The 27,777-nt window shown below is 49.3% G+C and overlaps 1 protein-coding gene across 1 annotated transcript in view; it reads right to left on the bottom strand.

Moving 5' to 3' along the window:
• The window catches only part of FMN2 (formin 2), a gene marked incomplete at its 5' end in the record, with an annotated part of 126,386 nt that extends 101,170 nt beyond the window's left edge, over positions 1-25,216 (bottom strand). Inside the window, 2 exons of the mRNA XM_081114281.1 lie at positions 8,066-8,232; positions 23,743-25,216. Coding sequence (XP_080970407.1) covers positions 8,066-8,232; positions 23,743-25,216 — 1,641 coding nt within the window. The remainder of the gene's footprint in view (positions 1-8,065; positions 8,233-23,742) is intronic.
• Between the last annotated feature and the right edge of the window lie 2,561 nt (positions 25,217-27,777).

A 27,777-nucleotide genomic window follows, 5' to 3' on the forward strand; every position in this document is an offset into this window, starting at 1 on the left:
TAACTCTCTATCCCTCTCCCTTCCTCTCTATAAAAAATCAATAAAATATATATTTTTTTAAAAGCTTTAAAAATAAAAACCACTCATAGACAGATAACAGAGCGGTGATTGCCAGAGGAAGGGGGTGGAGGTGGGAGAGGGTAAAGGAAGGACAGTGGTAACAGAGGGAAACGTGATTTGGGGTGGGGGACGCACAGCGCCACGTGCAAATGATGTATTATGGAACTGCACCCCCGAGACGTGATTGTGTTGACCAATGTCACCCCAATACATCCAATACAACAATTAAAATTAGTCATTAATTCGCTAAAAAGAAAAACTATTACAACGAATTTGGCGAGGCTGAAATTTTAAACTATCTTGCGGCCGCTCTGTAAACTTGGAACAGAGCACTACGTCTTTTGTGAATTCCCTTGCCATCTGTTGAAGTCACCAGCAGAGGGCAGAGCGAAACATTTCATCCTTCGATCCCTGGGCATGAATGAGGAGAAATGACCAAAAAAAAGAGGCTGAGTTCTATTTCTGACTGAAATTCAGCACCTCGGTTGGTATATTTGCGGATATGCTGAGCTGAGAGGCATGCGAAGAGGAAATGTCAACCCAATATGCTCTTTGGGGAAAAAATGTGAGAATAAAAATCGACCTGCAATGGAATAACTTACTGTAGAAGAAATGCTTAGAATCAACAGGATAAAGAAATGGAATCATGTAACATTCTTAGTGTATGCACAACACCTGATGTACAATTAAATAAGTAAACGGCTTACAAATAAATTCAGGAATACTTGGCATACATGGCAAGAGTAGATGTTAAAATATCTGTAAAAATGAATCTACAGAAATAATCTTGTCTATATCCATATGTGCATTCATAGTAACTCCTTAATCTATAATGCATACCCAATAGTCAAGGTTATTGAAAAAACTTTAATTTTTCTATAGGGTTTGATTTTATACTTTGATTTTATTCTGTCTTCATTTTCTCTAACGCCAATGTTCCAGAACCCCTTGTACTTCAAAAGTATATTTCAAAAGAACATGCTTATAAATATATAAAGGAAGAAGCAAAAGGAAGAAAAATCCCTGTCGATTTTTGCCTGGTGTTACAACATCATATAGGATTAAATGTAATGTTTTTTTAGGATAAGTTTCATTCAGTTACATTTCCAGGTCTGAATATCTGCATTTTCTATTTCTCAAGTTTTTTTTTTCAAACAAGAAAAATGAAACAGTTCAACAGAGAGAGTTCCTGTAAGAAATTAAAGGAAGGTAACATTAGTCCCACTGTAGATTCTGTTAACTACCTGGACCAAATCTCTCTCTCTCTCTCTCTCTCTCTCTCTCTCTCTCTCTCTCCCCTCTCCCATAGCAGCTTCTCAATTACACACAAAAAGTGAACCAAAGGCTTAATGAGCAGCCGAGGGAAAACATTCCATCATTAGGCTTAGTTCTAGCACAGCAGTGGAGCTACAAACTCTTGAGAATTCAAAGACAGGACTTCCTTGGAGTTCAAGAAAAAGGCCACGGGCAGCTCCCACATCTAAGCCACAACTAACACCCACAGAACACGTTCTCGAGAGCCAGGCTGCCCCTAACCTCGCTGATCAAATATCCCTGTATCCAGGGTCCAAGCTCACACCCAGTCCATCCGACTCTGACACTGGAGCCCAAGAATTAGTAAGAATTCTGGGAAGCTCCCCTGGTAGCAAAATCAGGGGGGAGAGAGAAACATGAGACGAAGCCACAGACGAAGCCAGGAGGTAGGCAGCGGAGGGCCTCCTGGGCCGTGCGTGAAGCTGGGGTGCTATCCTAACAGCAAAGCATCAGGTGGAACATGACAACCCTTTTCGTGGGGAAGGACAGGGAGAGGGTGAGAATGGAACCCCCAGGCTGCTAAGGAGCCCCGACTTGGGATGAAGGTGGCTCACCACGAAGTGATGGCAGGGTCTGGATGTGTCTGGGGTGTCTGGGTGCGCCTTCGCATCAACAGGATTCAGTGAGAGATGGAAGAAAAGACGCGAGCTCTGGAGTCAGCCTTCCTGGGTTTGAATCCCATGCCTGCTGCTTACAAAACTATTTTTAAAATCGTTTTCTTTATGGCCCCAGCTGGTGTGGCTCAGTGGATAGAGCGCCGGCCTTTGGACTGAAGGGTCCCGGGTTCGATTCCGGTCAGGGCCACATGCCCGGGTTGCGCCGATCGATCCCCAGTGTGGGGCGTGCAGGAGGCAGCTGATCCATGATTCTCTCATCATTGATGTTTCTCTCTCTCTCCCTCTCCCTTCCTCTCTGAAATCAATAAAAACATAGTTAAATATTTTTATTTATTTTTATTTTGAGAGAGAGAGAGAGAGAGAGAGGAAGGAAGAGGGAGACGGAGAAAACTCGATCGGCTGCCTCCTACCTGCCTGCTTCTGGGGATCAAGCCTGCAACCCGGGCGTTCGCTCGGACCAGGAATTCAACCAGCAACCTCTCAGTTCATAGGAAGACGCTCAACCAACTGGGTCACGTGGGCCAGGGCTCACAGAACCATATGAGGGGCAGGCTGCCCTCTCCTGGGCTCAGCTTTCACATCAGAAAGCGATCTGACCTTCACCTTACGTCAGGCAGCCGTCCACTCACCTGGCTACACTCTCCACCACGTCATCACCAAAACCCACTTTACCTGTCAAGGAAAATACATGTCGGCATCCTCTCTCAACCTGCTCCTCCTCCGGACTCGCAAGTCCTCCCTCCCCTGCTTTCCACCACCCACGCCCTCTGGTCTGGTCTTCTAGCTTGTAGCCCGCCCTTTCCTCCACTCCCACACCAACATCCTCAACTCTCACCCTCACTAACCATCACGACCCACCCACCTGGCCTGGCTCAGTGGTTGAACATCAACCTAGGAACCAGGAGGTCATGGTTCAATTCCCACTCAGGGCACAGGCCCGGGTTGCGGGCTCGATCCCCAGTGTGGGATGTGCAGGAGCCAACCGATCAATGATTCTCATCATCGATGTTTCTATCTCTCTCTCTCCCTCTCCCTTCCTTCCTAAAATCAATAAATATATATTAAAAAAAAAAAAAGATGTATCCACCTGGGCAAAAACGCCAACCTGAGATCCGTGCAAAGTTTTACCTTCGCCATCCCCAGTGCTGGGACAGAGCCATGACCGTCCACGTCGCTGCCCTCCGCAGCGTCCCTCCGTCATTCCACTCAGTCCCGTTCTTGTGGTGCCCAAATGAAACATCCTCTACTTCTTAAACACCCGGCCTCCCGTACCCCTCACTCACCCAGTGCAGAAGGTGGCACCTCCTGGTTCACCGAGGAGGACGCCGCCAGCAGCACTGCCTCACCTTCCCAGCATGCACCTGAAGGAGCCCGCCCCCATCCCTCTGGGCCCTCCCTCCCACGTCTGTGTTCACCCAGGTGTCCCTGCTCCGGTCCTAGGCCAACCCCCACCTGGGCCAGCATCCCATCCCTTCCCGCTTTCTCGGGGCAGAACAGTCTGGATTCTCTCCCCAACTTCCAACATCTCCTTCTGACTGAATCCCTCCCATCCGCACCTTCACGTGCTTTAACAAAAAGAGACAAAGAAAACAGAAGCAGAAATGAGCTTCCATTCCTCACAAGAACCCACCCTCTGCTTCTTTCTCCCGACACAAAACCACCTGCACTGATGTCACGGCCAGCAGATGAATTAACATCTGGAAAGCCTTTAGGACAGAACGTTACATCTCCTCACCGACACCCTCGCCCTCCCATTCAGACAGCGCCCACGGTGCCCTCTCAACTCCCTCTCTACAAGGTTATTCACAATAACTTTGGGTAAATTCAATGACTACTTTTCGGTCTTTATCTTCCTTGACTTCTTGACAACATTTGACATATCACTTTTTTCATCTTTTCTTCTGTTCTACCTCTTTTACCACTCTTGATCTGTCTCCTTCAAGCCACACACACACACACACACACACACACACACACACTCCATTCACTTTCCCCTAAATGTCCATCTGCATGTCGGGCGCTTCTTGCTCCTCACTCTACTGGCGCCCAATGGCCTCAGGTGTCATCTGCACGCTGAAGTCCTCCATCTCTCCCCCAGCCCCTGGATGCAAATGACCAATCCCTTCCGCACGTCTTTCAGATGCTCAGATCCAGCAAGGCCTACATTGAACCATCCTCTCAACCTGCTCCTCCTTTTTGTACACAGTAGGTAGCATCCCCTCTACCCCATCACGCAAGCCGGAAACCTGGGCCTGTCCTTGCGTCTGCCCTGTCCCTCACCTTCATGCGCATCCATCAAGCCCCGGAGCCGGCTCACTCCCATCTCCCAAAGCAGTGCTCCTCTGAGTGTGGTCCTGGTCCAGGAGCATCAACTTCACCTGAGACCCGCAGAACCGGAAACTCAGGGGCGGAGCCAGTGATGTGGGTGTTAACAAGTCCTCCAGGTGAGCCCAGTGTCCGCTGGAGTTTGCCAATCACTAACCCAGGAATCATTAAATCCCACTTTTCCATCCCCCATTCCCACTTCCCTTCCTGCATGTCTTCCTCAGAATCTCCCAGCCTCCAAGCCATCCCCATAGAGCACCCCCAGTCCATACTCCATGCACCCCAAATGCTCTCTCTGAATCATGGATCTGATCACACTGTACTCCCCCACTTAAATCCTCCAGTGGCTGGTGGGGCTCAGTGGTTGAGGGTCGACCTATGAACCAGAAGATCACAGTTCGATTCCCGCTCAGGGCACATGCCCGGGTTTCGGGCTCCATCCCCAGTGTGGGGCGTGCAGGAGGAAGCCGATCAATGATTCTCTCTCATCATGGATGTTTCTATCTCTCTCTCCCTCTCCCTTCCTCTCTGAAATCAATAAAAATATTTTTTTAAAGGGAATAAATCATTCAGGTTTTCATAGTGCTATAAAAATTGGGAGAAAGATATAACCCCTAAGCTCCTGGCTGGGTGATGTTTGCTTGGTCCAAGGTACCTCCACTTTGCAGGGACTCACAATTCTACTCTTCTCCTGGCTCTTGCGAAGAGACAAGGAAGGTCACAGGAAATTCAAGTCACATCAACAGACTAATTAATATTCAACGCATATTCAGGAGACGGGTAAGAAAAATCACGGCGAGGAAAGTTGGGCTGAGGCACCGGTTTTAATAAAAGCCCATCCTATGGATTGAAAGTGAATTCTGAGTCACCCAACGCTGTTTGCCAAGTTCTGAAAGCCAAAACATATCACGAAGAAGAATGTTATGCCATGGCCTTAAAACCTGTGACTGCCTTAAAAAATGTGTTTTTTAAAAACCAATTTTTCTAAACGTCCATTCACTTTATGGTTGGGAATGAGTCTAAAAATCCACAAAAGTACGGGCAGCATTTCTTCAAAGCTCAGAAAACTTCTGTGGTGGTAGAATAACAATCAGAACCCCACTACTTTCGCAACAATCCTCTTGAATTCAGAACAGTGGGTAGGAAATCACCTGCTTTGTCTTCTAAAATAAAATATGCAAAAGGTAGCACATTTTAAAAATTTACTAGGTCACATGGTACATTGGGAAATAAAATAATCTCAAAACACACAAGCTTACACGCCTATATATGAAAATTTGGCTACCGATTACTTCAGGACCCAGTCACACAACCATTCCCTGAGTGGAAAACTGGGACAAATGACTACATATTGTAGAAATAAAAATGTGGTGGAGTCCAAAGAAATAAGAGTTTTTAAAATATCTTATACAATAAAGAGCTAATATGCTAATTAGACCAAACAGCAGAGATTTCAGAGAGGAAGGGAGAGGGAGAGAGAGACAGAAACATCAATGATGAGAGAGAACCATGGATCGGCTGCCTCCTGCACGCCCCCCACTGGGGATCGAGCCCACAACCCCAGCAATGTGCCCCGATCGGGAATCAAACCCTGACCTCCTGGTTCATTGGCTGATGCTCAACCACTGAGCCACGCCAGCCGGGCAAGTTGCAACATCCTGATACGTATCCACTTCTTATATTCTTTATGAAATAAATCTATTTTATCACTAAAAATAAAATTGGACTAAAAATGCCCCCTTTTAACTAAGAATCGTGTAAAGATAAATAAACCTGACTGGTGCGGCCATCACACCATACATCTATTTAAATATAAATACATACATATATTTAAAGCACATACAGTGAAGAAGTCGGTAAGAGTAGGGGGTAGGGGTGGAAGCAATGGGGCTAACCCTCCTGGATGAGCACTCTGCCTCACGAACAACTCTGCACAGAGCTAACCGGACCCTGACTGTTCTTAGGATAAATCCATGTACCATGGACTCATCACAACCAATGCAGTACATGTACCACATCCCTAAGACAGATTAGCAACACGCTGGCTGGAAAATGCTAAGCCAATCCAACAACGCCGATACTCGTCATGAATTACGAATAGGCCTTGTGGATTACTGTTCCACAGTATTAACTCCTGGAGACTGGCAGCTGGGGTAGGAAGCAGGCAACGCCGCGTCATGTCAATAGTTTGTACACAGAAGAGTAACGAACGCAGTGAAATGGCCTCCGAGGGCCCACGGAGACCTGCGGCCACTGGGAACGAGACCCTGGCACCACGGAGCTGCTCCTGCAGGGATGTCCGTGACCAGCAACGTCAGAGATACTGACGAAAGCAGGCTAGCTACCGGTCAAGAGTGGCCCTCTGCTAAGGAAAGGAGGCTTGGCGAAGGTATTTAAGAAGACTCTAAAATTCTCACCTTTGCGACAGCAGGGATGGACCTGGCAGCTATGGCGCTAAGTGAAATAAGTCGGCGAGAGACAAGCGAATGGCGGATGATTTCGCGTCTATGTGGCATCTCAAGAGCAAAATAAATGAGCAAACCAAATAGAAACAGACTGATAGTTGCCAGAGGAGGGGGGATTTGGGGGGCTGGGTGTATAAGGTGAAGGGATTGGGAAGTAGAGTGGGCCCTGGTGGGTGTGGCTCTGTGGTAGAGTGTTAGCCTATGCACCCCAGAGTCAAGGGCTCAATTCCCAGACCCGTCCAGGCACGTGCGAGCCAAATGATGTGTGTGTGTGTGTGTGTGTGTGTGTGTGTGTGTCTTCCATTCTCTCTAAAAATATCCTCGGTGAGTATTAACAAAACAAAAATAAGTACCAATCGGGGTCCTGGCCAGTGTGGCTCAGGGGGTTGGAGCATCATCCCATGCACCCAAGGGTCATGGATGAATCCGATTCCTGGTCAGGGCATATTCTCAGGGTGTGGGTTTGATCTCTGGGTGGGGGCACATGCAGGAGGCAACCCATGGATGTTTCTCTCTCTCCCTCTCCCTTCCTCTCTCTCTAAAACCAATACAAACATATCTTCGGGTGAGGATTACAAATAATAATAATTTTTAAGTACAAACTGGAAGAAAAAAAAAAGTACAAATTGGTAGTAACAGAATAGTCCCAGGGATGTAAATAAAGAACAGCACAGGGAATTAGTACAGGCAACAACATTGCAATAACTGCATGGGGCCAGGTGGGCACTGGCAGTGCCAGGGGGAACCCTTGTAAAAGCGGATGACTGCCTACCCACTATGTGGTACCCTTGAAACTAATACAAAATCATCTTGAATGCAAACTGTCATTGGAAAATAACATTTTTTTAAAAAGGATACCCTGCCCTCGCTGGTTTGGCTCAGCGGATAGAGCATCGGCCTGCGGACTGAAGGGTCCCATGTTTGATTCTGATCAGGGGCATGTGCCCCGGTTGCGGGCTCGATCCCCAGTAGGGGGCACGCAGGAGGCAGCCGATCCATGATTCTCTCTCATCACTGATGTTTCTCTCTCTCTCTCTCTCCCCCTTTCTCTCTGGAATCAATAGAAATATATTTTAAAAATTAAATATAATTTAATTTAAAAAGGAAACCCTAGTGAGAAAAGAAAGCATGGACACAGACACACTGAGCTGGTGAGAGGCTGGGGAGGAAAGCGGCACCGCATGGAGGTTATCGTGACCGGGTGATGGGCAGGCCCACATCACAGCTTCCCCCTGGACGGGCACCTGCCCCCTGGACGGGAGGGAGGGACGGGCGTCTACTCACATCAAACGGAGCTGAGCTCGACGGGGCGTTCTGGTGACACGGCTCCCGGAAGCAGTCGCTGAAAGGCAGGAGGAGGCCCATGGCGATGATGCGGGAGCAGAACTTCTCTGCCTCTTCGGGGGGCCCGTTCTCCTGCTGGCTGAACAGCTTCTCCAACAGCGTCCGCCCTGCGAGGACACAGGGCGGTGAGAGGAGCCCTGACAGGTCACCTGCTCGGAGGCCTCCCCGGGGACAGGGGACAACGGTAAACACAGCCAGGGAGCAACACGGCTGCCAAGGCGACGGACGTGGCAGAGAGCAGCCTCCCAAACTCGCGGAACACAGTCTGAGGCCCGGTTACCACGTGGGAAAGGGCAGCTCTGGTTCTCCCTCCCAGCCCCCCACTTGCCTCCTGCCCCCAAAGAGGATGGGCCTCACGGGGGGGCCTCCCATCTTCTCCCATCTCAAGAAGGCCAGCCTTTTTTTTTTAAAGGGTGAACTTTATTAATATGAATTATAGCTCAAGCTATTTCTTTTTTTTATTGATTTCAGAGAGGAAGGGAGAGGGAGAGAGAGATAGAAACATCAATGATGAGAGAGAATCATGGATCGGCTGCCTCCTGCAGGCCCCACACTGGGGATCGAGCCTGCAACCCGGGCATGTGCCCTGACGGGGAATCGAACCGTGACCTCCTGGTTCCTAGGTCGACGCTTAACCACTGAGCCACACCGGCTAGGCAGGGAAGTCATTCTTCAAATTTAGATTAAAACCACTTATTAAAACCAAAATAGCCTTCAGAACTCCTTCATTATTTTAATTAATTATCCGTGCAATTTGTTAAATGTTTACCCCCCTGACTAAAACCTAAGCCCTCTGACAGCCAGCGAGCATCCGGCACACCTGGCTTCCTGCACATGAGAAGCCTCGGTAAAGATTTTCAGGATTTCTGAATGAACGCCATGTGATCCTGTGACAAAGACTCATTCACATCGCGGTCAGAACTGGCAAGGAAAGACCAACCTCTACCGGGCTCTGCAGGCAAACTTTCTGTAAAAGGCCAGATGGTAAGTAACATGGGCTTTGAAGGCCACGTAAACATCTTAAAATCTCTGTTACATATTCTGTTTTGTTTTTAGCAACTTTGAACATGTAACAGTATTCTTAGCCCAGCCGGCGTGGCTCAGTGGTTGAGCATCCACCTATAAACCAGGAGGTCAGGGTTCGACTCCCGGTCAGGGCACATGCCTGGGTTGTGGGCTCGATCCCCAATGCTGGGCATGCAGGAGGCGTCTGATCAATGATTCTCTCTCATCAATGGTGTTTCTACCGTTCTCTCCCTTCCTCTCTGAAATCAATAAAAATATATTTTTTAAATATATGTATTTATTTTTTTACAGAGAAGAAGGGAGAGGGATAGAGAATTAGAAACATCGATGAGAGAGAAACATCGATCAGCTGCCTCCTGCACACTCCCTACTGGGGATGTGCCTGAAACCAAGATACACACCCTTGACCGGAACCGAACCTGGGACCCTTCAGTCCATAGGCCGAAGCTCTATCCACTGAGCCAAACCAGCTATAGCTAAAAATATTTTTTAAAAGGCATTCTTAGCTTAGGGCTATGCAAAACCAGGCCCAGGTCTATAGTTTAGTTACAACTAAATTTCAGATGTATAATAAATAGCTCTGTCAAGACCCCAGTAATGCAATTTTCATGCCTCGTCCTATTTTTGTTTGTGAAACAAGACTAATTTTAAATCTCCCTTGGATCTGTGGCATGACCAAGCAGGGCAAGAGGCTGCTGTTTTCTCCATTCCCTTAAGTCACTAAAGAACATTCTTTGGTCTCCCAAGATGTTTTTTGAGGGGGAAATAAAGGATCTTTTTTCCCTATAGAACTTCAGCTTGCCTAAACCTAATTGGAAGCAAACACCTAGGAAACCTCAGCCCTTAATTCTCAAGTGACCAGTTATCATTACAGTAGACCCATTTGACACGTCCCTAGAGCTAATTAGTTCTTTTCTATGACTCAGGTATTGTGCATAACCAAAAATAAGGGAGGTAGACTCTTTCCATGTACGTGCATGTGTGTTCATGTGTGAGAGCACATGAGTAAATATGTTTCAAGCCAGAATTTTTCAAAAGGGATTATGGAGCAACTAGAGGCCTGATGCACGAAATTCGTGCAAGAGTAGGCCTTGGCAGCCCCAGCTTCGTCCGGAAGGTCGTCCTGAAGGACGTCCAGTCTAATTAGCATATTACGCTTTTATTATTATAGATGTGGAAGAACGGGAAACATAACCCCGTGGGACTTCAGTGCCATGCTAAGTAAATACCTTTGAATCCCGCCTCCAGGGCCTCCCAACTGCTCTTTTTCCCATCATGCCCCTTCCTTCTTCAGAGAGCTCAGCCCTTGAATGCGTGTGTCTAGTCCAGCGGTTATCAACCTGTGGGTCGTGACCCCTTTGGGGGTCGAACGACCCTTTCACAGGGGTCGCCTAAGACCATCAGGAAACACATATATAATGACATACTGTTTTTGTGATTAATCACTATGCTTTAATGATATTCAATTTGTAACAATGAAATTGGGGGTCACCACAACATGAGGAACTGGATGAAAGGGTCATGGCACCAGGAAGGTTGAGAACCACTGCTCTATGGTCTGTCTCCTCCTCATGAAATGTGTGGACAAAAAAGGAGTTCGAGGAAGAGTAACCTCACAGGGCGATGTGATCGTGGATTCTCAACTGGGCAGGTCGTCAAAGGCAGTCACACCCCAGACATATAACGTCTTCAGGAAAAGGCTTATTATCTTGGCCTTCAGCAAGCCTCGTCCGTTGTTTGTGTGCATCTAGGTTAGCACACTTTTGAGATGCTCCCTCGCAGACCTCCCTCTCCTTCTAATTAATGAGTGGCCACGCTTTCCAACCCCTGATTCTCAAGTGTGACCACCCTCAAGAGAGCACATAACCATAAAGGTCCTGTAATCCCATCTGTGCCTCGCTCTCTCCCACCTTCCCATGATCGTCCTTACATTCCCTCCCTCATTCCAAATGCACCAAAGAAGCTGCAAGGAGTCATTTCCAGGAAGCATTCCACCTCGGTGTGTCGAGATCTTGCCTCCAGAAGTAGCCTCTGTTTGACTCAAATAAATCTTTATAAAAATCTCTCACGCTTTGGACAGTCTCACATGGACATTTACTTGGCGTAGTCGGCAGGATTCACAAGAAGCCCACACTGGCCCACGGCAGCCCCAGACTCCCTGCTAGGCACCCGCAGGGGCCCCTTGCGTTCCACTGGCTCCCGGCTTCTCATTGGATAAACCTGGGAGAGTCTTCTCTCAGAATCCAGGAATGTACCTGCTTGGGGTAGCAGTCCCTGACTGTGTGTGAGCTGTTCTGATGGGGCTGCTCTTAAGTTCAGCAGCTCGAAAGGGAGATTAAAATTAGCAGGTGATCATGCCTCTGCTCTGATCATAATTAGCTAGCTAATATTAAAATAGGAGGAGAGCGAAGGGGAGGCCAGACATGGTAAGCATGGTCATTTGGGGAGCTTCACCAGGAACCCGCGGTTTCATGTTCACCAGGAACCCGCGGTTTCATGCTCCCCAGGGAACGACAAGTCCATTCCCTGCAAATCACTGTGGGAAGGGAGATGGGTGCATGCACGGTGAAGTTGGGGTGACGTGGAGAAGGTACTTGTCTGTCAGCCTCACCTGGGCGCAGAAATAATTGTCGAGCGGGGTGGGGCCATTGCGAGCACATGAAATCCTGAAGGGCTCATTGGCTGAGCTCCTGGTTATAACCCCGAGCCAAGGGACTCTTCCTCTCTTGCTTGTTGGCTCCTGCCCTCCTGCTTCTCGCTTGCTGCACGACCCACACTCACCCGTGCACCTCCGTAGCCACGTGGCTTGGATTCTAGCCCCGCTGACGACAAGGCTGGACTTTCTCCATGGCAAGATGGAGGTCAGAGGACCTTGGAAACCCAAAGGTTTCATTCCACCAAAATAAAAGCTTTCCACGATACCTCATCCTTCCATAGGAGGCCTCAAGAAATTCCCCTTTCCCCACAGCACCTCAAGAACTCCGCTTCTACCAGTACCAGGTGGGGACACAGAAGGCACCCCACTCATAACACCTCCAAGTCTGACCAACCCCACAACAGCCAGAGTGCAATTCCTATGGCCCTTTGACATGCAAGTACCTACAGAAATGGAGAGATTTACCTAAAAAAGATATCAGCTTAAGGGGGCCGAAGCGATCCTGTAATACAATCCCTGTCTTGCTTTTTCCTACTTTCATATAATCTTTACATTCCCTCAAATCTAAATACAAAAAAAAAAAAAAGGAAGAAGACGCAGCAGCTCTGGAGTGCTATTATAAGAAGTGTTTTCTCAGTCTGTTGAGATCTTGCTTCCAGGCATCTCATGTTTGGCTCAGATAAACTTTTATAAAAGTCTCTACAGATTTGGAAATTCTTATATCAACATAGCTATGGCCATAGACAAGTTAGTCAACCTCTCTCGGGCCTCAATAGTCTCTTCTATAAGTGGAATACTCATTACCTTTGAGGAGTGTGATGAGAATTAAGTGAAATAATCCTATCATGTGCACCCTGAGGGAAAAAGATACCTAATGAGAAGGGCTCCGGGTGGCTAACTGGGCTCGATATTAAAAAGCAGAGCCCAGCAGGCATTGCTAAACCGGGGCCTCCCACACAAGCCACGTCAGAGAGAAGCCAGCACTGAACTGCCTGCCTTGACTGCGTCCCTGCCTGACATCTGAGCCAGCCCTTATAAAGGAGCTCCTGGAATTGTATTTCAACCAATAGGACCAAGGCTTTCCCCATCCAATCAGAGCCGCCCAGCTAGATCCCTAGCAGCAGCATCACCAATCCATCAGAGTGGCTTTATTCTGACCAATCAGGACAATGCCTTTTGGACCAATCAAACTGTGAGGATTTGGAGTCCTCATTTGCATGAGAATGGACCAATCATGGACCAGGGGCGGAGCGTTCTGTCTATATAAGTCAGGTGCCCTCTGGCTCCGGGAGTGCATGTTCCCTTTCCTCCAAACACTGAAAACTGGTTTGCCTGGCCCCAGTGCCACTGTACCCAACGCCACCTCAGAGCCTTGATGCATCACAGTGGAGCTGTTTGCACTGAGTCAAGACTCCTTCACTGAACCCCGGATTGAAGGTTCCTGTTGGCAGTGAATTGGCACCAACCATTATGGGTTGACATGAGTTTAACACAGTGCCCCATAGATGTTACCTATTTTTATCATTTTTGTCCAGGTATGGCTCAAAGGCTTGGTACTTGTAAATGACATCATAAAAGTTTGGTTCAACTTGAAGGGAGGAAATCATAAGTAAACAATAAAATCAGAAAAACATATCCACAATCTAAAACCATTAGAAAAAAGTATGATTTTAAAAAACATTTTTAAAAAAAGTAAAATAAGCAAGGAAACACTGATTAAAATATCTTTAGCCACCAAGTTATTTTCTATATTCAATGGATTTCAATTATATCAATACGAGAGGCCTGGTGCATGAAATTCGTGCAAGAGTAGGCCTTCCTTCCCCCGGCTGCTGGCACCGGCTTCTCTCTGGCACCTGTAACCCAGGCTTTCCTCTGGCCATCAGCAGGCAACCAGGGACTGAGGCAGCCCTAGCTTTGTCTGGAAGGTCATCCGGAAGGACATCTGGGAGGACGTCCAGTCGAATTAGCATATTATGCTTTTATTATTATAGAAGGTAATACAGTATTTGAGGCTCTGCATCCTATAATTCCTAACCTCTAGTGTGTGTGTGTGTGTGAGTGTGTTTTAAGAAAAAGCCTTCATTGTTTTTACTAAGTGTATGAAATTCATGTAAATAATAAGATTCATCCAAGGAGAGTCAGGGAACTTACTAATCATGAATATTCTTCTGTTATTTCTGCACCAATCCCCTCCCCCACATACACTTACATACCCTCATTAATGAAGAGTATTATTACCTTTATCGTGTAGAGTCAGCTTTGCCTTCAGACACTCTCTACAAATACTCCTTTGCTTTGCTCAGCAAAAACCCCAGGGCCGGATACACCCAGAAACAACAGCCAGGAGAACACGGTAAGGGGACTGTTTACCATCACAACAAACGCGCTGACCCTCTGCACAAGGAAGAAGTACACTCATCAGTCCCTGCACTGGGGTTCTGTTGGGCCGGTGAGCAGCGATACTCTGAAAACTAGAAAACCTTTTATTTGGACAGAACTACAAAAGGAAAGCCATGCCTGGCCGGTGTGGCTCAATGGTTGAGCGTTGATCTATGAGCCAGGAGGTCAGGGTTTGATTCCCGGTCAGGGCACAGGCCCGGGTTGCGGGCTCCATCCCCAGGGTGGGACGTGCAGGAGGCAGCCGATCCATGATTCTCTCGCATCATGGATGTTTCTAACTCTCTGCCTCTCCCTTCCTCTCTGAAATCAATAAAAATACATTTAAAAAAAAAAAAAGGACAGCCATTTCCACATCTACTCTCAGCTTTGTGAAGCCGGGCAAGGATTTACCATCACAATGTCAGAGGCTAACTGAGGACTGAAGAGGGTCTGGGATCTGCCAAACCCGGATGCATACTCTGCTCCCCTCATTGTCATTCCAAGGGCCTCCCCTTCTGAGTGGCCAGTAAGTCTGGGAACAGCTTCTGACCAACATTCCGTATTAAGATATAAAAGAAACAGACCACGTGGTCCGCGCGCTGTGGCAGCTAACAATCCAGTGACAATGACCACAGCTCAAGAAGGAACACTCTTAAAATGCCGTCTATTTAGAACTCGCTATCTTAATTAAACGTCCTTAGTGGAATTGGGGGGGGGGGGGAGCAGCAAAGACAAGATGTAACAAAGCCCTTAGGAGTCTATCATTTGCCAGAGAATGTCCTAGATCCACCAGAGGACATAATCATGAAGAAAACAGGCTCCCTGACTTTAATAAGGAATAGCATAGCATAGCATAGCATGAGGACAATGAGGGTGGGATGCGCTTGTACATGAGATGTGGAGTACTGGCTGCCTACCGGTGAGAGCACAGTAGGTCCAGTGCCTATCAGAGTGACTGGCACACAGCAGGCACAGAAGAGATATTTGGGGATTTGGATGATAGAAGAATGGATGATGCCCTGGCCACGTGGCTCAGTAGGTTGCAGCATCATCCTGTGCACCAAAAGGTTTGGGGTTTGATTCCCGGTCAGGGCACATGTCTGGGTTGTGGGCCTGATCCCCAGTAGGGAGCGTGCAAGAGGCAGCCGATCTATATATGATTCTCCCTCACCATTAATGTTTCTATCTCTCTCTCTCTCCCTGTCCCTTCCTCTCTCTGAAATCAATATATCCTATATAATAAAAGCCCAGCAGCAGAACGACCAGCCAACCAGTTGCTATGAGGGACACTGACCACCAGGGGGCAGACGCTCAATGCAGGAGCTACCCCTTAGCGGTCAGTGCGCTCCCACAGTGGCAGCAGCAGCTCAGAGGGCGGGTCCACAGCCACGCGGCTGACTGGGATGAGCAGTGCTCCCACAGTGGACAGATTCCCGCATGCCACGCCCCCCCACCAGTGTGCGAATCCCATGCAACGGGCCTCTAGTATACACACACACACACATACATATGTATATATACATATATATGTGTGTGCATATATATGTGTGTGTATATATTTATATTTAAAAAAAGCATATCCTGGGGTGAGGATAAAAACATGTATATTTTAAAAAGAAGAGAAGAGTGGATGATGAATGAATAGAACCAGGCAAGCAGGAAGGAAAAGCTAAAGGAGGTAAGAAAGAGACCAAAAGAACCCCTAAATCCAAGAGGTACATAAAATACAATATAGACAGACAGTGAGCGCAGAGCCATGGAGATGACTGTCAGTTAGGGCTAGCTGGAAAACATACAAAAGGAGAAGCGGGTATTTAACGGCTCAAAAAAGCGGGAATTTAAATCAACAGAGATGAACTGGCTGTTCTTAGAGGGGAAGAACCACCAGGCAGACTGAAATGCACGTTCACAGAACAGTAAGCAGAGCGACTTGTCTAAAGCAGGAAGTTTACGAAGGAAACAGTGGGAGGTTAAGGCTGCAGAGTCAGGCATTGGTGCCAGATACTGTGCAGATACTGTACATCAACACTGAGGGTGTCAGCTGCCTGCCCCGCCCATTGGCGTACCCCTACCCGCACAGCCACACCCCAGCAGATGCTGCTCTTATTCCACCAGGAAAGGAAACCAACGTTTCTGATAAAGTGGCAAGCATCCTTACAAGCACAGAAAACACGATGTATAAAATGATTTGCAAAAAACAAGTGACTAAAAATATCAACTTCCAACTGCCATCTGATTATAAGTCGGCACATATGTGTATATCATTTTAGAGTTGTTTTATTTTGTGTTAATAATTTGTTGGCCGAAACCGGTTTGGCTCAGTGGATAGAGCATCGGCCTGCAGACTGAAAGGTCCCAGGTTCGATTCCGGTCAAGGGCATGTACCTGGGTTGCGGGCACATCCCCAGTGGGAGATGTGCAGGAGGCAGCTGATCGATGTTTCTCTCTCATCGATGTTTCTAACTCTCTATCTCTCTCCCTTCCTCTCTGTAAAAAATCAATAAAATATATTTTAAAAAAATAATAATTTGTTGATAACCATCTTAAAGCAATAAACCAGGACAGGAAAGCAATTAGTATCTATGCGCCAGGCCAAGTGGTAAAGGCTTTATATACACAATTTCATTGAATCTTGACACTATTATGAATCATTAGCACTATTGATTTGAAATGATTCCTACACCTTCATACATTGAGAAGAAATTACGTGAGAGTCACCTAACTAAATAGCAAACCTAGGATGCAAATTTAGAAAGATAGTTATATTCCTTTTTAAAAAGTATATTTTTATTGATTTCAGAGAGGAACAGAGAGGGAGAGAGAAACATCCATGATGAGAGAGAATCATTGATCGCCGGCCTCCTGCACGCCCCTTACTGGGGATCGAGCCCACAACCCAGGCATGTGCCTTTGACTGCAATCGAACCCAGGACTGTCAGTCCACAGGCCGATGCTCTATCCACTGAGCCAAATCAGCCAGGGTGATCATTATATTCTAACTAGTGCTACCCTCACCCATCTGTATGTGCTCAGGACCTTTTTAATAAAATCAGAAGGAAACACAACTCCAACAGCCCCGGTTCAATTTCAGATACACATGGCTTAGATCCAAATGCCTACACACACTTCAAACTAGGCCAGTCCTCAGCTCAAAAAGCAGTAATTAAAGCCCATCAGTGAAGCTACTGAGGTGCTTGACATCAATCCAAACCACAGTCTTAAAAAAACCATGAGAAGGGATGTTTCAGACCAAACCGAAATGATTTCAGGACAGTCCCAGCTTATGTTGTTAAATTCTATTCAGATATAGGGGAGCCAGGTAGCAAGATCTAGGGCAAAGGACAGCATTCCTTTTATATTCCTTACTAGAGACATGGTGCACAAAATTCATGCACTGGGAGTGGGGGGCTCCCTCAGCCCTGCCTGTACACTCTCGCAGTCCGGGAGCTCTCAGGGGATGTCCAACTGCCAGCTTAGGCCCACTCCCCACGGACATCCTTAGCACTGCTGTGGAGGTGGGAGAGGCTCCCGCCACCGCCGCTACACTGGCCAGCCGTGAGCCCAGCTTCTGGCTGAGCAGTGCTCCCCCTGTGGGAGCGCACTGACCACCAGGGGGCAGCTCTTGCATTGAGTGGGTGTCCTAGGTCGTTCCGCCATTTGCTTGATTTGCATATTAGCCTTTTAGTATATTGGATATAGGATAGTAAGACGGATGCCTTATATATATCAGGATGATTGCTGACCTTCATTCATTTATTGGTTGGACCTTACGTGGACATCCACAGTCTGTCAGAAGCCACTGCTGGAAATAAGATGGCTTGTGGCCTTAAAAAAATTCAGCTGAATAATTAACAAGCTCTCTGAGAGAGCCCTGCTGACATAAAAATCAGCATCACCTCTGGGAGAGCCAAACTGAGGATCACACAGTCCCAATTCTGAAGCCCAAGCCTTATGTGCCGGCTTTATTTTCTACACATTAGCAGCAGATGTGGTTTTCGAAGTACATTTCCTCTGCAGGCCATTGACTAGCTTAAAGCCCGGAGGCCAGTCACTTCCCGTGTCTGAGCCTCCCTTTGCTCATTGGAAAATAATGAGAATAAACAGCTTGTGGGCCCAAAGGGGCCACAGGCTAACCTGACCAGCCCAGGGAGAGCCTGCGTGGTGGCCTTGAAAACTCAGAGACCTACAGCAACCACAAAGGATCGTCTGAAATTGAAGCCTTTTATCCTGGCCGGTGTGGCTCAGTGGTTGAGCATCGACCTATATGAGCCAGGAGGTCAGGGTTCAATTCCCGGTCAGGGCACAGGCCCGGGTTGCGGGCTCGATCCCCAGTGTGGGGCGTGCAGGAGGCAGCCGATCCATGATTCTCTCTCATCATTGATGTTTCTCTCTCTCTCTCCCTCTTCTTTCCTCTCTGAAATCAATAAAAATATATATTTCTTAAAAATGATTTTTGCATTACAAATTTAACAGCTTCCAAGTCTAAACTTTAATTAACCGCAAAATTCTATTACCAGCTTCCTGTTAGACTTAATGTGCAAAGGAACCTCTCATAGTTCAAAAGCAATTTTTTCTCCTGAACACTGAAATATTTCAATGCACAGGCCGAAGACATCCTCCGTTCTTTAGGGGTACTGGTCTCCATCCTTGCTAAATGTCTTTACATCTTCAGAACAAACACAAATGTACCACGGAGATCTCTTACCCTGGAATTTTCTCATTTTCTCCCTACATTTGAAAGTCGGTGAAAAGCAAAAAAAAAAAAACACATCTGTTCCTTCCTGCAGTGCTAGCAACTCCCATTCTCCAGGTTAAAAATAAAACATGTTTATGAAAACGTATAGATAGAATGATCACCTGCTTCAAAGGCAGCCGGCAGTTAATTGGTTGAAAGACAGACAAAATCAAGGCCAACCAACAATTTCCCTGGGGACACTGCTGGTGCTCCCAGGGCCTCTGGGAATTTCCAAGACTCCCCTAAAATCCTGAGGGTTTGGCGAAGAGCCAGGTGGGGTGCCCAGGTGACAAGGAAACGGACATCAGGGACCTGGGTCAACCCGGATTCACTCCACACAACAAGAGCCGTTCCCATGAGAACCTGGAGACGCTGTGCTTCACTCTGACCAGCCATCACGTTTATCCAGCCTGAGAAAGGCCAGCAATTTCAAAAATGCACCTCATTAAAAACAGAAACGAGAAAAATCTCCAACGTGACGGCCTTCAGTTCCATCCTATTTTTTAAATGTTTTCTTCTCGATGCTGTCTTACAATGTCGACCTAAGCAATGCGCAGGGGCACTCAGACATGAATCAGTACAGCCACTTCTATTTCTGGCTCAGCTTGCGAGTGAATCACACTGTGTGACCTTGAGAAAGTTATATCTTCTCTTTCCCCCATGTCCCCACCAGTTACAGCATTAGGATAAACCTACCGATTCTTTTCTTGTGGTTTTTTTTCTTTTTTTGGAAAGACAATACATGAGATAAATATATGGAAGCTGCTATACAAGTATGTACTGGTCGCTGACCAAGTTTCTCCTCCATTCATCATATACAAAGTAGTTGATGTCCACATTAAAATAACGAACTCTGGCCCGACCAGCATGACTCAGCGGTTGAGTGTCAACCTATGAACCAGGAGGTCACAGTTTGATTGCCAGTCAGGGCACAGGCCCGGGTTGTGGACTTGATCCTTAGGAGGGGGCATGCAGGAGGCAGCCAATCCATGATTCTCTCTCATGATTGATGTTTCTATCTTTCCCTTCCTCTCTGAAATCAATAAAAATATAATTTTTAAAAAATAAATATCCAGCCCTGGCCAGTTTGGCTCAGTAGATAGAGGACTCAAGGGTCCCGGGTTTGATTCAGGTCAAGGGCACATGCCCAGGTTGCAGGCTCCGTTCCCAGTAGGGGGTGTGCAGGAGGCAGCCGATCAATGATTCTCTCTCATCATTGATGTTTCTATCTCTCTCTTCCTTTCCCTTCCTCTCTGAAATCAATAAAAATATATAAAAAATAAAATAACTATCCAATCAAAAAACAGGCAAAGGACCTAAACAGACACTTTTCAAAAGAGGACATACAGAAGGCCCAGAGACATATGAAAACATGCGCAAAGTCACTGACCATCCGAGAAATGCAAATCAAAAAAGACAATGAGGTACCATCTCACACCTGTCAGAATGGCTATCATCAACAAATCAACAAACAACAAGTGCCGGAGAGGATGTGGAGAAAAGGGAACCCTAGTCCACTGCTGGTGGGAATGCAGACTGGTGCAGCCACTGTGGAGAACAGTATGAAGTTTCCTCAAAAAATTAAAAACGGAACTCCCATTTGACCCAGTGATCCCACTTCTAGGAATATATCCCAAGAAACCAGAAACACCAATCAGAAAGGATATGTGCACCCCTATGTTCATAGCAGCACAATTTACAGTAGCTAAGATTTGAAAACAGCCTAAGTGCCCATCAGCAGATGAGTGGATTGAAGAACTGTGGTACATCTACACAATGGAATACTACGCTGCTGTAAAAAGGAAGGAACTCTTACCATCTGCAACAGCATGGAGGGACCTGGAGAGCATTATGCTAAGCAATAAGCCAGTCGGACAAAGATAAATATCACATGATCTCACTCATTTGTGGAATATAATGAACAACATACGTTGATGAACGAAAAATAGAGCCAGAGTCATAGAAGCACCGAACAGATCTTCCATTCTAAGAGGGAAGGCAGGGCGGGAGAGGAGGGGGGTAAGAGATCAACCAAAGGACTTGTATGCATGCACATGAGCATAACCAATGGACACAGACAGTAGGGGGGTGAGGGCAGGTGCTAGGGGGTGGGAGCGGCTGGGGAGAAGTCAATGGTGGGGAAAGGAGACTTTATGTAATACTTTAAACAACAAAGACTTAAATTAAAAAAACTAACTCACCCTAGCTGGTTGGGCTCAGTGGATAGAGTGTCAGAGGAAGGAAGAAGGAAGGAAGGAAGGAAGGAAGGAAGGAAGGAAGGAAGGAAGGAAGGGAGGACAACTCTGCACTCTCACAGTAAAAATTCTGTCTAGAGAGTCAACGAACCCCAGGTACTTCCTGAACTGGATTCCTTTAAAAAAAAAAAAGTTCCAAATGGCAAATTGGCAAATGCTTAAAAAATTAAAATGCAAGTTCTAAGTGCATACTGTTTTTTTTGTTCTTAAGGAAAACAAAACTTCAACCTATTTAGTGTCCTATGATCTCCAGGACTCTCACCAACCCTTCTATGAAGTCCTCTTCCCTTGGCCCCTGCCACGGAGATAAGTCACAGCATCCTGGGTGCCCCCAGGGTGTGGCGCTGTATATCCATCCCTAAGTGCTCGGTCAGTGAGCTGGGAAAGGTAGAACCGTGACATGTATGCTGATCTTTGTATCTCCTACCACCTAGCAGTACTGCCTGGCAACTGTGGCTGCCGTGTGTGTGTGTGTGTGTGTGTGTGTGTGTGTACACATTCAGATATATTTTTTTAAATTAATGAAATGGATATATTTCCAAAATCTACTGCTACTAGCAAGAGCAATATATATATTTTTTAAATATTAATGAGTGATAGTCAATCTCGGTGACATCTTCACTTTTTGAAAAATATATACAAAATGAATGATACCTAAAGAGGAAATACATGATTTCTCATCAACATTAAATTCACAAAAATCAACTCAAGGGCTTGCCAACAGTCTTCCTTCAAAAGAGTCTTGAGGGGCAGGGGGGGGTTGTTCATTTATCATTAAATTAATGGGGATTAGACTATAAACATTCATTTTAACTTAACCTATACAATATGGGAAGGGAGGAAAAGAAGCAAGAGAGGGCAGGAGGGAAGAGAGAAAGAGAGAGAGAGAGAGAGAGAGAGAGAGAGAGAGAGAGAGAGAGAGAGATGCTGCTCTTAAGTAATCCATGGTCTTAAGAAATCCATAATCTATATATATAAAAGCCTAATATGCAAAGTCTCCCCTCGGGAGTTTGACCCACTGGGAGTTCGATCACTCACTATGATGTGCGCTGACCACCAGGGGGCGGCGCAGCATGAAGGTAGGCCCTGGCCGGCAACCAGCAGCCAGGGAAGGGAGGCCCCGGGGAACCTACCAGTGCACAAATTTCATGCATTGGGCCTCCAGTTGTAAAAATAAAAGACAGCCCATACATAGAAATAAAAATGCGGTTGATGAACAGCAGTAATACCATAACATTAACAGCATGTAGCCTACTAATAAGCAGCCATGCCCACTGAGAAATGCCATCTAAGTCATCTCTTATAACCTATTTATTAAGGAACATAACACGACGCTAAGCTTTCCCAATTGCATTTGAAAATTTTAACCATTCCAGTATTTATCCCAAACCAACCAGGACGAGCATAAATTTTCTTTTTTTTCCCCTACTCCTTAAATCCTTACACTCAACCTATCACTTAATAAGTAGAAGTAGGAGTTAGTAAGCGTGAAATAAATGGACATTCTACCAGTGGACTCTTAGGTAAGGCCTTCGCAGCTCTACGCCTGTAAGGATAAACTTAGACCACTTGGCATTTACCAGGTAAACTAGCCCTTTAGCTGGGCTTTCTGGAACCTGCCAGAGTCTATGTTACAACAACCAGAGGAGAGGGACCCACACAGTTGGACACCTATGTGGCTTTGGCCTTCCCACCTTCAGTACCTCTAATCGACACCTGTTTTGATGCACATGAAAGCATAGTATTCAGGAAATGAAAATGACCCCTAATATTCTACTTCGTTATTTGTTAATTTTCTAACACCGTGTGTTCATTTGATCGCATTAGAAAACAGGAGTGACCGCCTGGCTTCACTTAAGTAGCCTACCCAGCTTGCCCCAAGGTAGAAGGTACTGCCCCAGCCGGTTTGGCTCAGTGACAGAGCTTTGGCCTGAGGACTGAAGGGTCCCAGGTTCGATTCCCGGCATGCGGGAGGCAGCAGATCAATGATTCTCTTTCATCATTGATGTTTCTATCTCTCTCTCTCCCTTCCTCTCTGAAATCAATAAAAAACATATATATAAGAAAAGAATATAGTTTTTTTTAAAAAAGATGGAAGCTACTATTACACACAGATATGTACACATAGCTACGTGACCCCAGCGACCACCGCTGGCTAGCTCCCACCAGAGTAAATGGTTTGTTTCTCCGCACTGACACTTCTCACAGGACCAGGAGCAATTTTGCTCCTGTTAATGCTGTGGATGGGGGCGAGGAAGGAAAGAGAATGATGAAGAAAAAGAAAAAAAAAAAGCGTTTATCTGCCTGGCTGACCCGGGACACGGAAAACAGCAGGTATTTTTGGAGAGAATGGACAGAGCAGCCCTTTCTCGAGCTGCCTTAGGACCGACACGACTGAGCGGTTCCCTCCAAACGTTGTAAGGCAAGAGGGACCCCACTAAGCTGGGCGCAAAGGGGACTCGCCACCAGGTCCCGGCTCTGCGGAGCCAGATGGGGCGGGCGTTCGGGAGCCGTGACTGGCAGGCGCCCTGCGACCCGAGGGCCGGCGGCGCGGCGAGCTCACCCGTGAACACGTTCTGGAAGCCGTCGGCGGCCGCCTGCGCCCCGGACCCCGCCGCGCGCTCCAGCAGGTGCGCCGGGCCCCCCGCCCGGGATGGGGGCGCTCGGGCGTCCGGCTCCTCCGTCCCGTCGGCGGCGCGGCTCAGGCCGCCCGAGAGGCCGCCGTCGGTGCGATGCGTCCCGGCCGGGGCGGCGGCGGGGGCGCCGGCGGCTCGGGGCCCGCGGCTCGGGGAGGCCTCCCGCCGCCTCGGGGCCCGGGGGCTCTGGCTGGGCGACTCGGACGGCGAGTGGCTGGGCGAGCTGAGCTGCCGCGTGGTGGTCCGCACGTAGGAGGGGGTGACGGGCGGGTAGGGCTTGCAGGAGCGCAGCCCGGGCGCCGGGCTGCCGGGCGGGGGGACGGCCGCGGGGGCGCCGGGCCCGGGCGCCCCCTCCCCCAGCCCTGCCCCCGGCCCCCGCGGGGCCTCTCCCGCCGCCGGGCCCCACGCCTCGCCCGGGGAGCCGCGGGAGGCGTCCTCGAACGCATCCTCCTCGCCTTCCTCGTCCGTGTCCCCGGCCCCGGGCGCGGGGGCTGCGGCCTCGGGAAACGGGAAGGCGGTGGGCGCGGGCGAGTCCGAGGCCGGAGCTCCCACCCGCAGGCCCGGAGCCTCCGAGTCCCGGCGGCCGCTGGGGGGCGCGGGGGGCGAAGGGGGCGCGGGGGGCGCGCGCGCGGGCAGGTCCGAGAGCGCACACGGCGCCGGCTCCGCATCGGGGCCGCCCGGGACCCCGCCAGCCCCGCCGCCCGGGCCCAGCAGGAACCGGTCCAGGCCCAGGAAGGCCCCGGGCTCCGGGGAGGCGGCGGGGGGGCCGGCCGAGCCCTGCGCGCCCTGGAGCTGCTGCAGGCGGATGGCCTGCTGGATGTCGGACAGCAGGTCCTCCTGCTCTGCGGCCGAGTGGAAGCTGTAGATGTCCGTGTCCGAGCCCGAGCTGGTCCTTTGTCCATCGTGCGCGCCGGCCGCCGCGTCCGCCTCCTCCGCCGCCTCCCGGGCCCCGGCCCCGGCCCCCGCCCGCTCGGGGCCCCCGGCACGGGTCGCCTCGAAGGGGTCGGCGCCCTCGGTGTCCGACAGGCCCGTGTCGTCCGCCGAGAGGCTGAGATCGGGCGTCTTGGCGGCGACGGAGGGAGCGCTGTCCAGCTCCGCGCCCGGAGGGGCCTGGGCGTCCAGCGCATCCTCGCGGGAGCCGCCGGCGCCCTTCCCCTTGGACAGGGTCTTCCGGATCCTGAGGTTGGAGAACACGGAGCCCCGGGAGTCCGACTTGCTCTTCCTCTTGCCGGGCTCGCCGCCGCCGCCCCTGCCGTGCCTGCCCGCGGCCTTCTTGCCGCCGCTGCCCTTCTTGGCGGCCTCCGCGTCCCTGGGCCCCGCCGCCTCCTCCGCGCCGCCGCCGCCGCCTTCGTGCGCCGCATCCCCGGCGCTGCGCTTGAGCTTGCCATCCTGGTTCCCCATCGCGCACCCCCGCCGCCGCGCCGCCCCGGGCGCTCAGGCCATCGCGGCCGCCCTGGGTCCCCCCGGCCCGGCGGGGGCGAGTCTCCGGGGCCGGGCAGGCAGCCGGGCGAGCCGCTGGGAGGAGAAGCCGCCGCCGGCCCCGCGCGCCTCGGCCGCCGCTCGGCACAATGCGCGGCGCCTGCAGCCCGGGCCCCGCGAGCGCGAACGTGCTCGGTGCAGCGCGGCGCCAGCCAATGGCCGCGCGGGGTGCGCCCGGCCCGGCCCCCCCCCCCCCCCCCGCCCAACCCCCGCCCCCCGCCGGGCGCGCAAAAGCGGCTCCTGCATCCCCGCGGCCGGCATCTCCGCGGCGCGATCGCGGGCCCGGGCCCCGCCCGGAGCTCGGCAGCGGGGGGATGCGCGCAGCGCGGCGAGGCTCCGGGACCTGCCGCCTCCGGGAAAGTCAGGCGAAAAGGGAAAGTTTCCGCCGCGAGAAGCTGGAGCCCAGCTGCAGGGTCGAGGCGCTGAGCCACATCCACTTGGACACGTCCCCACCAATATTTGTTGAATGAATGGATAGTTCTCTTCTTGTAAGACCTGTTTAGTTGGTTTTTAGAGAGAGAGGGAGAGAGAGAGGGAGAGAGAGAGAGAGAGAGAGAGAGAGAACAGGGTCATCACCGATGGGCTGCCTCCTGCACGCCCCACGCTGGGGATGGAGCCCGCAACCTGGGCCTGTGCCCTGACCGGGAATCGAACCGGCGACCTCTTAGTTCCTGGACTGCTCGGTTCTGTAATGATTGAGCTTCTTTAATACTGTTAGTACCTGAGCGATGGTAGGAAGGGTCACGGGGCATGTCTCCTGCAGACCTTGCATCTCCAGGGGAGAACAGTAGCCCTCATTTCCAAAAGTTCATTTTAACTTTCTTTTTTTTGGGGGGGGGGGTGGGGGGGACATAATGGCGAGGTGGGGGAAAGCAGAAAATACTGAGCGATTAGGGTTGCTGGATATGCTAAGCTGCAAAATTCTGTGTGTTTACCATATAAATAAAACGGGATTTGTGTCTTAAAGGGTTGCAGATACCATAGGTCCCAGGAGGTCGGGCTCATCCATATTAAACACGCCGCTATTGTTGCGCCTGTGAAAGGGGTGCCGTAAATCACCACTTTCCCAGGCAGCCCCTCAACACAAGCTCTGGCCCTGCGTTCGCGGTTAAGGTTTGCAGCGGGTCCCTGTGACCGAGTTTGTGAGCGTCCTGGCTTTGCTACCCATGTCCAATTTTCCCTCCTTGCCAATCTTGCCTGTATTTTAATTGCTTAGGAAATTCAGTTACCTGTATAGTAAAAAGCATTTTTAAACATCCACCACTGGTATTTTCAAAAACTCGAAACCAGGGATGGCGAACCTTTTGAGCTCGGCGTGTCAGCATTTTGAAAAACCCTAACTTCACTCGGGTGCCGTGTCACCTATAGACATTTTTTGATCTTTGCAACCAGAGTAAAACAAAGGCTTATAGTTTTGATACTTATTTTATGTATTTAAATGCCATTTAACAAAGAAAAATCAACCCCCCAAAAAATGAGTTCGCGTGTCACCTCTGACACGCGTGTCATAGGTTCGCCACCGCTGCTCTAAGCAGTAAGTTAACGCAAGATTAAAGTCACGTTATGCAATCCTGGTCCAAGGAGGGGCGTGAGCATGTCACTGATAACCACTCTGAAAGGACGGAATAACTATCCAACGTGCGAGTATTTTTTATTTTTTTTAAGTAAAGCCCACAGGAGCCGTTTCAGTGCAGCAAGCCAATGTTTCTTTTCAGATTGTGCACCAACCTTTTAAACCTCCCCCCCCACCCCCGCCCCTTTAACCATTTTTATCAAAAGAAAAAGTTGGCCCTGCAAGTCTTTGAGGTTCAAGCATAAGTCGCAATAATGAACGACTTAGCCTTTACGTAACTGTTTTCCTTTAAAATACAGAACGTCAGGGCGGGTGGCCACCGGGCCTCAGGTGGCCCTTCTGGGGAGAGCTTTTGGAGAAATCCACTTCACGGCCTTGCAGGGGAGGCCCTGCAATCCCGGGGGGAGGGGGGGCCTGACACGCCTTTGTGTCCCCTCTTTTCAAGGCTGCCCTCTCTCCTCTTCTCAGATCCCAGCTCCTCGCTCAGCACAATCTGCGTGAGGCTGGTAGCATCGCCTGCTGCTCTGAGTAGGGACCCTATGAATCTCTGCCTTTAACAGGACATCTTTGATGGCGCGCTATGTGTTTCCTTCCTGTTTTCTTCTGTGACACATTCTACAAGGTCCAGAGACAAAAGAAGAGAAGGAGAGAGGCAGGCAAGGAGGGGGGAAGGCCGGGAGGGGAGGAGAGAGGGGAGCTTGCTGATTTTCTTCACGTCCTTTGAAGGCGACTCAATAGATGACAGTTTGTCACCCGCGTAAGGTCACAGTGCACAAAGCTCCATTACGTTCAGCAAAGGCATGGCCAACAGCATGCTGACACGTCTTCCCTGACAGACATGAGTTTGTCCGTGCATGTTGCAGACGATGCTCTTAATATTGATCTGTGTCATCCAGCTCCCTGCAACCCT

The sequence above is a fragment of the Myotis nattereri genome, assembly GCF_964212035.1.
Source record: "Myotis nattereri genome assembly, chromosome: 20".
NCBI classification, from domain to species: domain Eukaryota; kingdom Metazoa; phylum Chordata; class Mammalia; order Chiroptera; family Vespertilionidae; genus Myotis; species Myotis nattereri.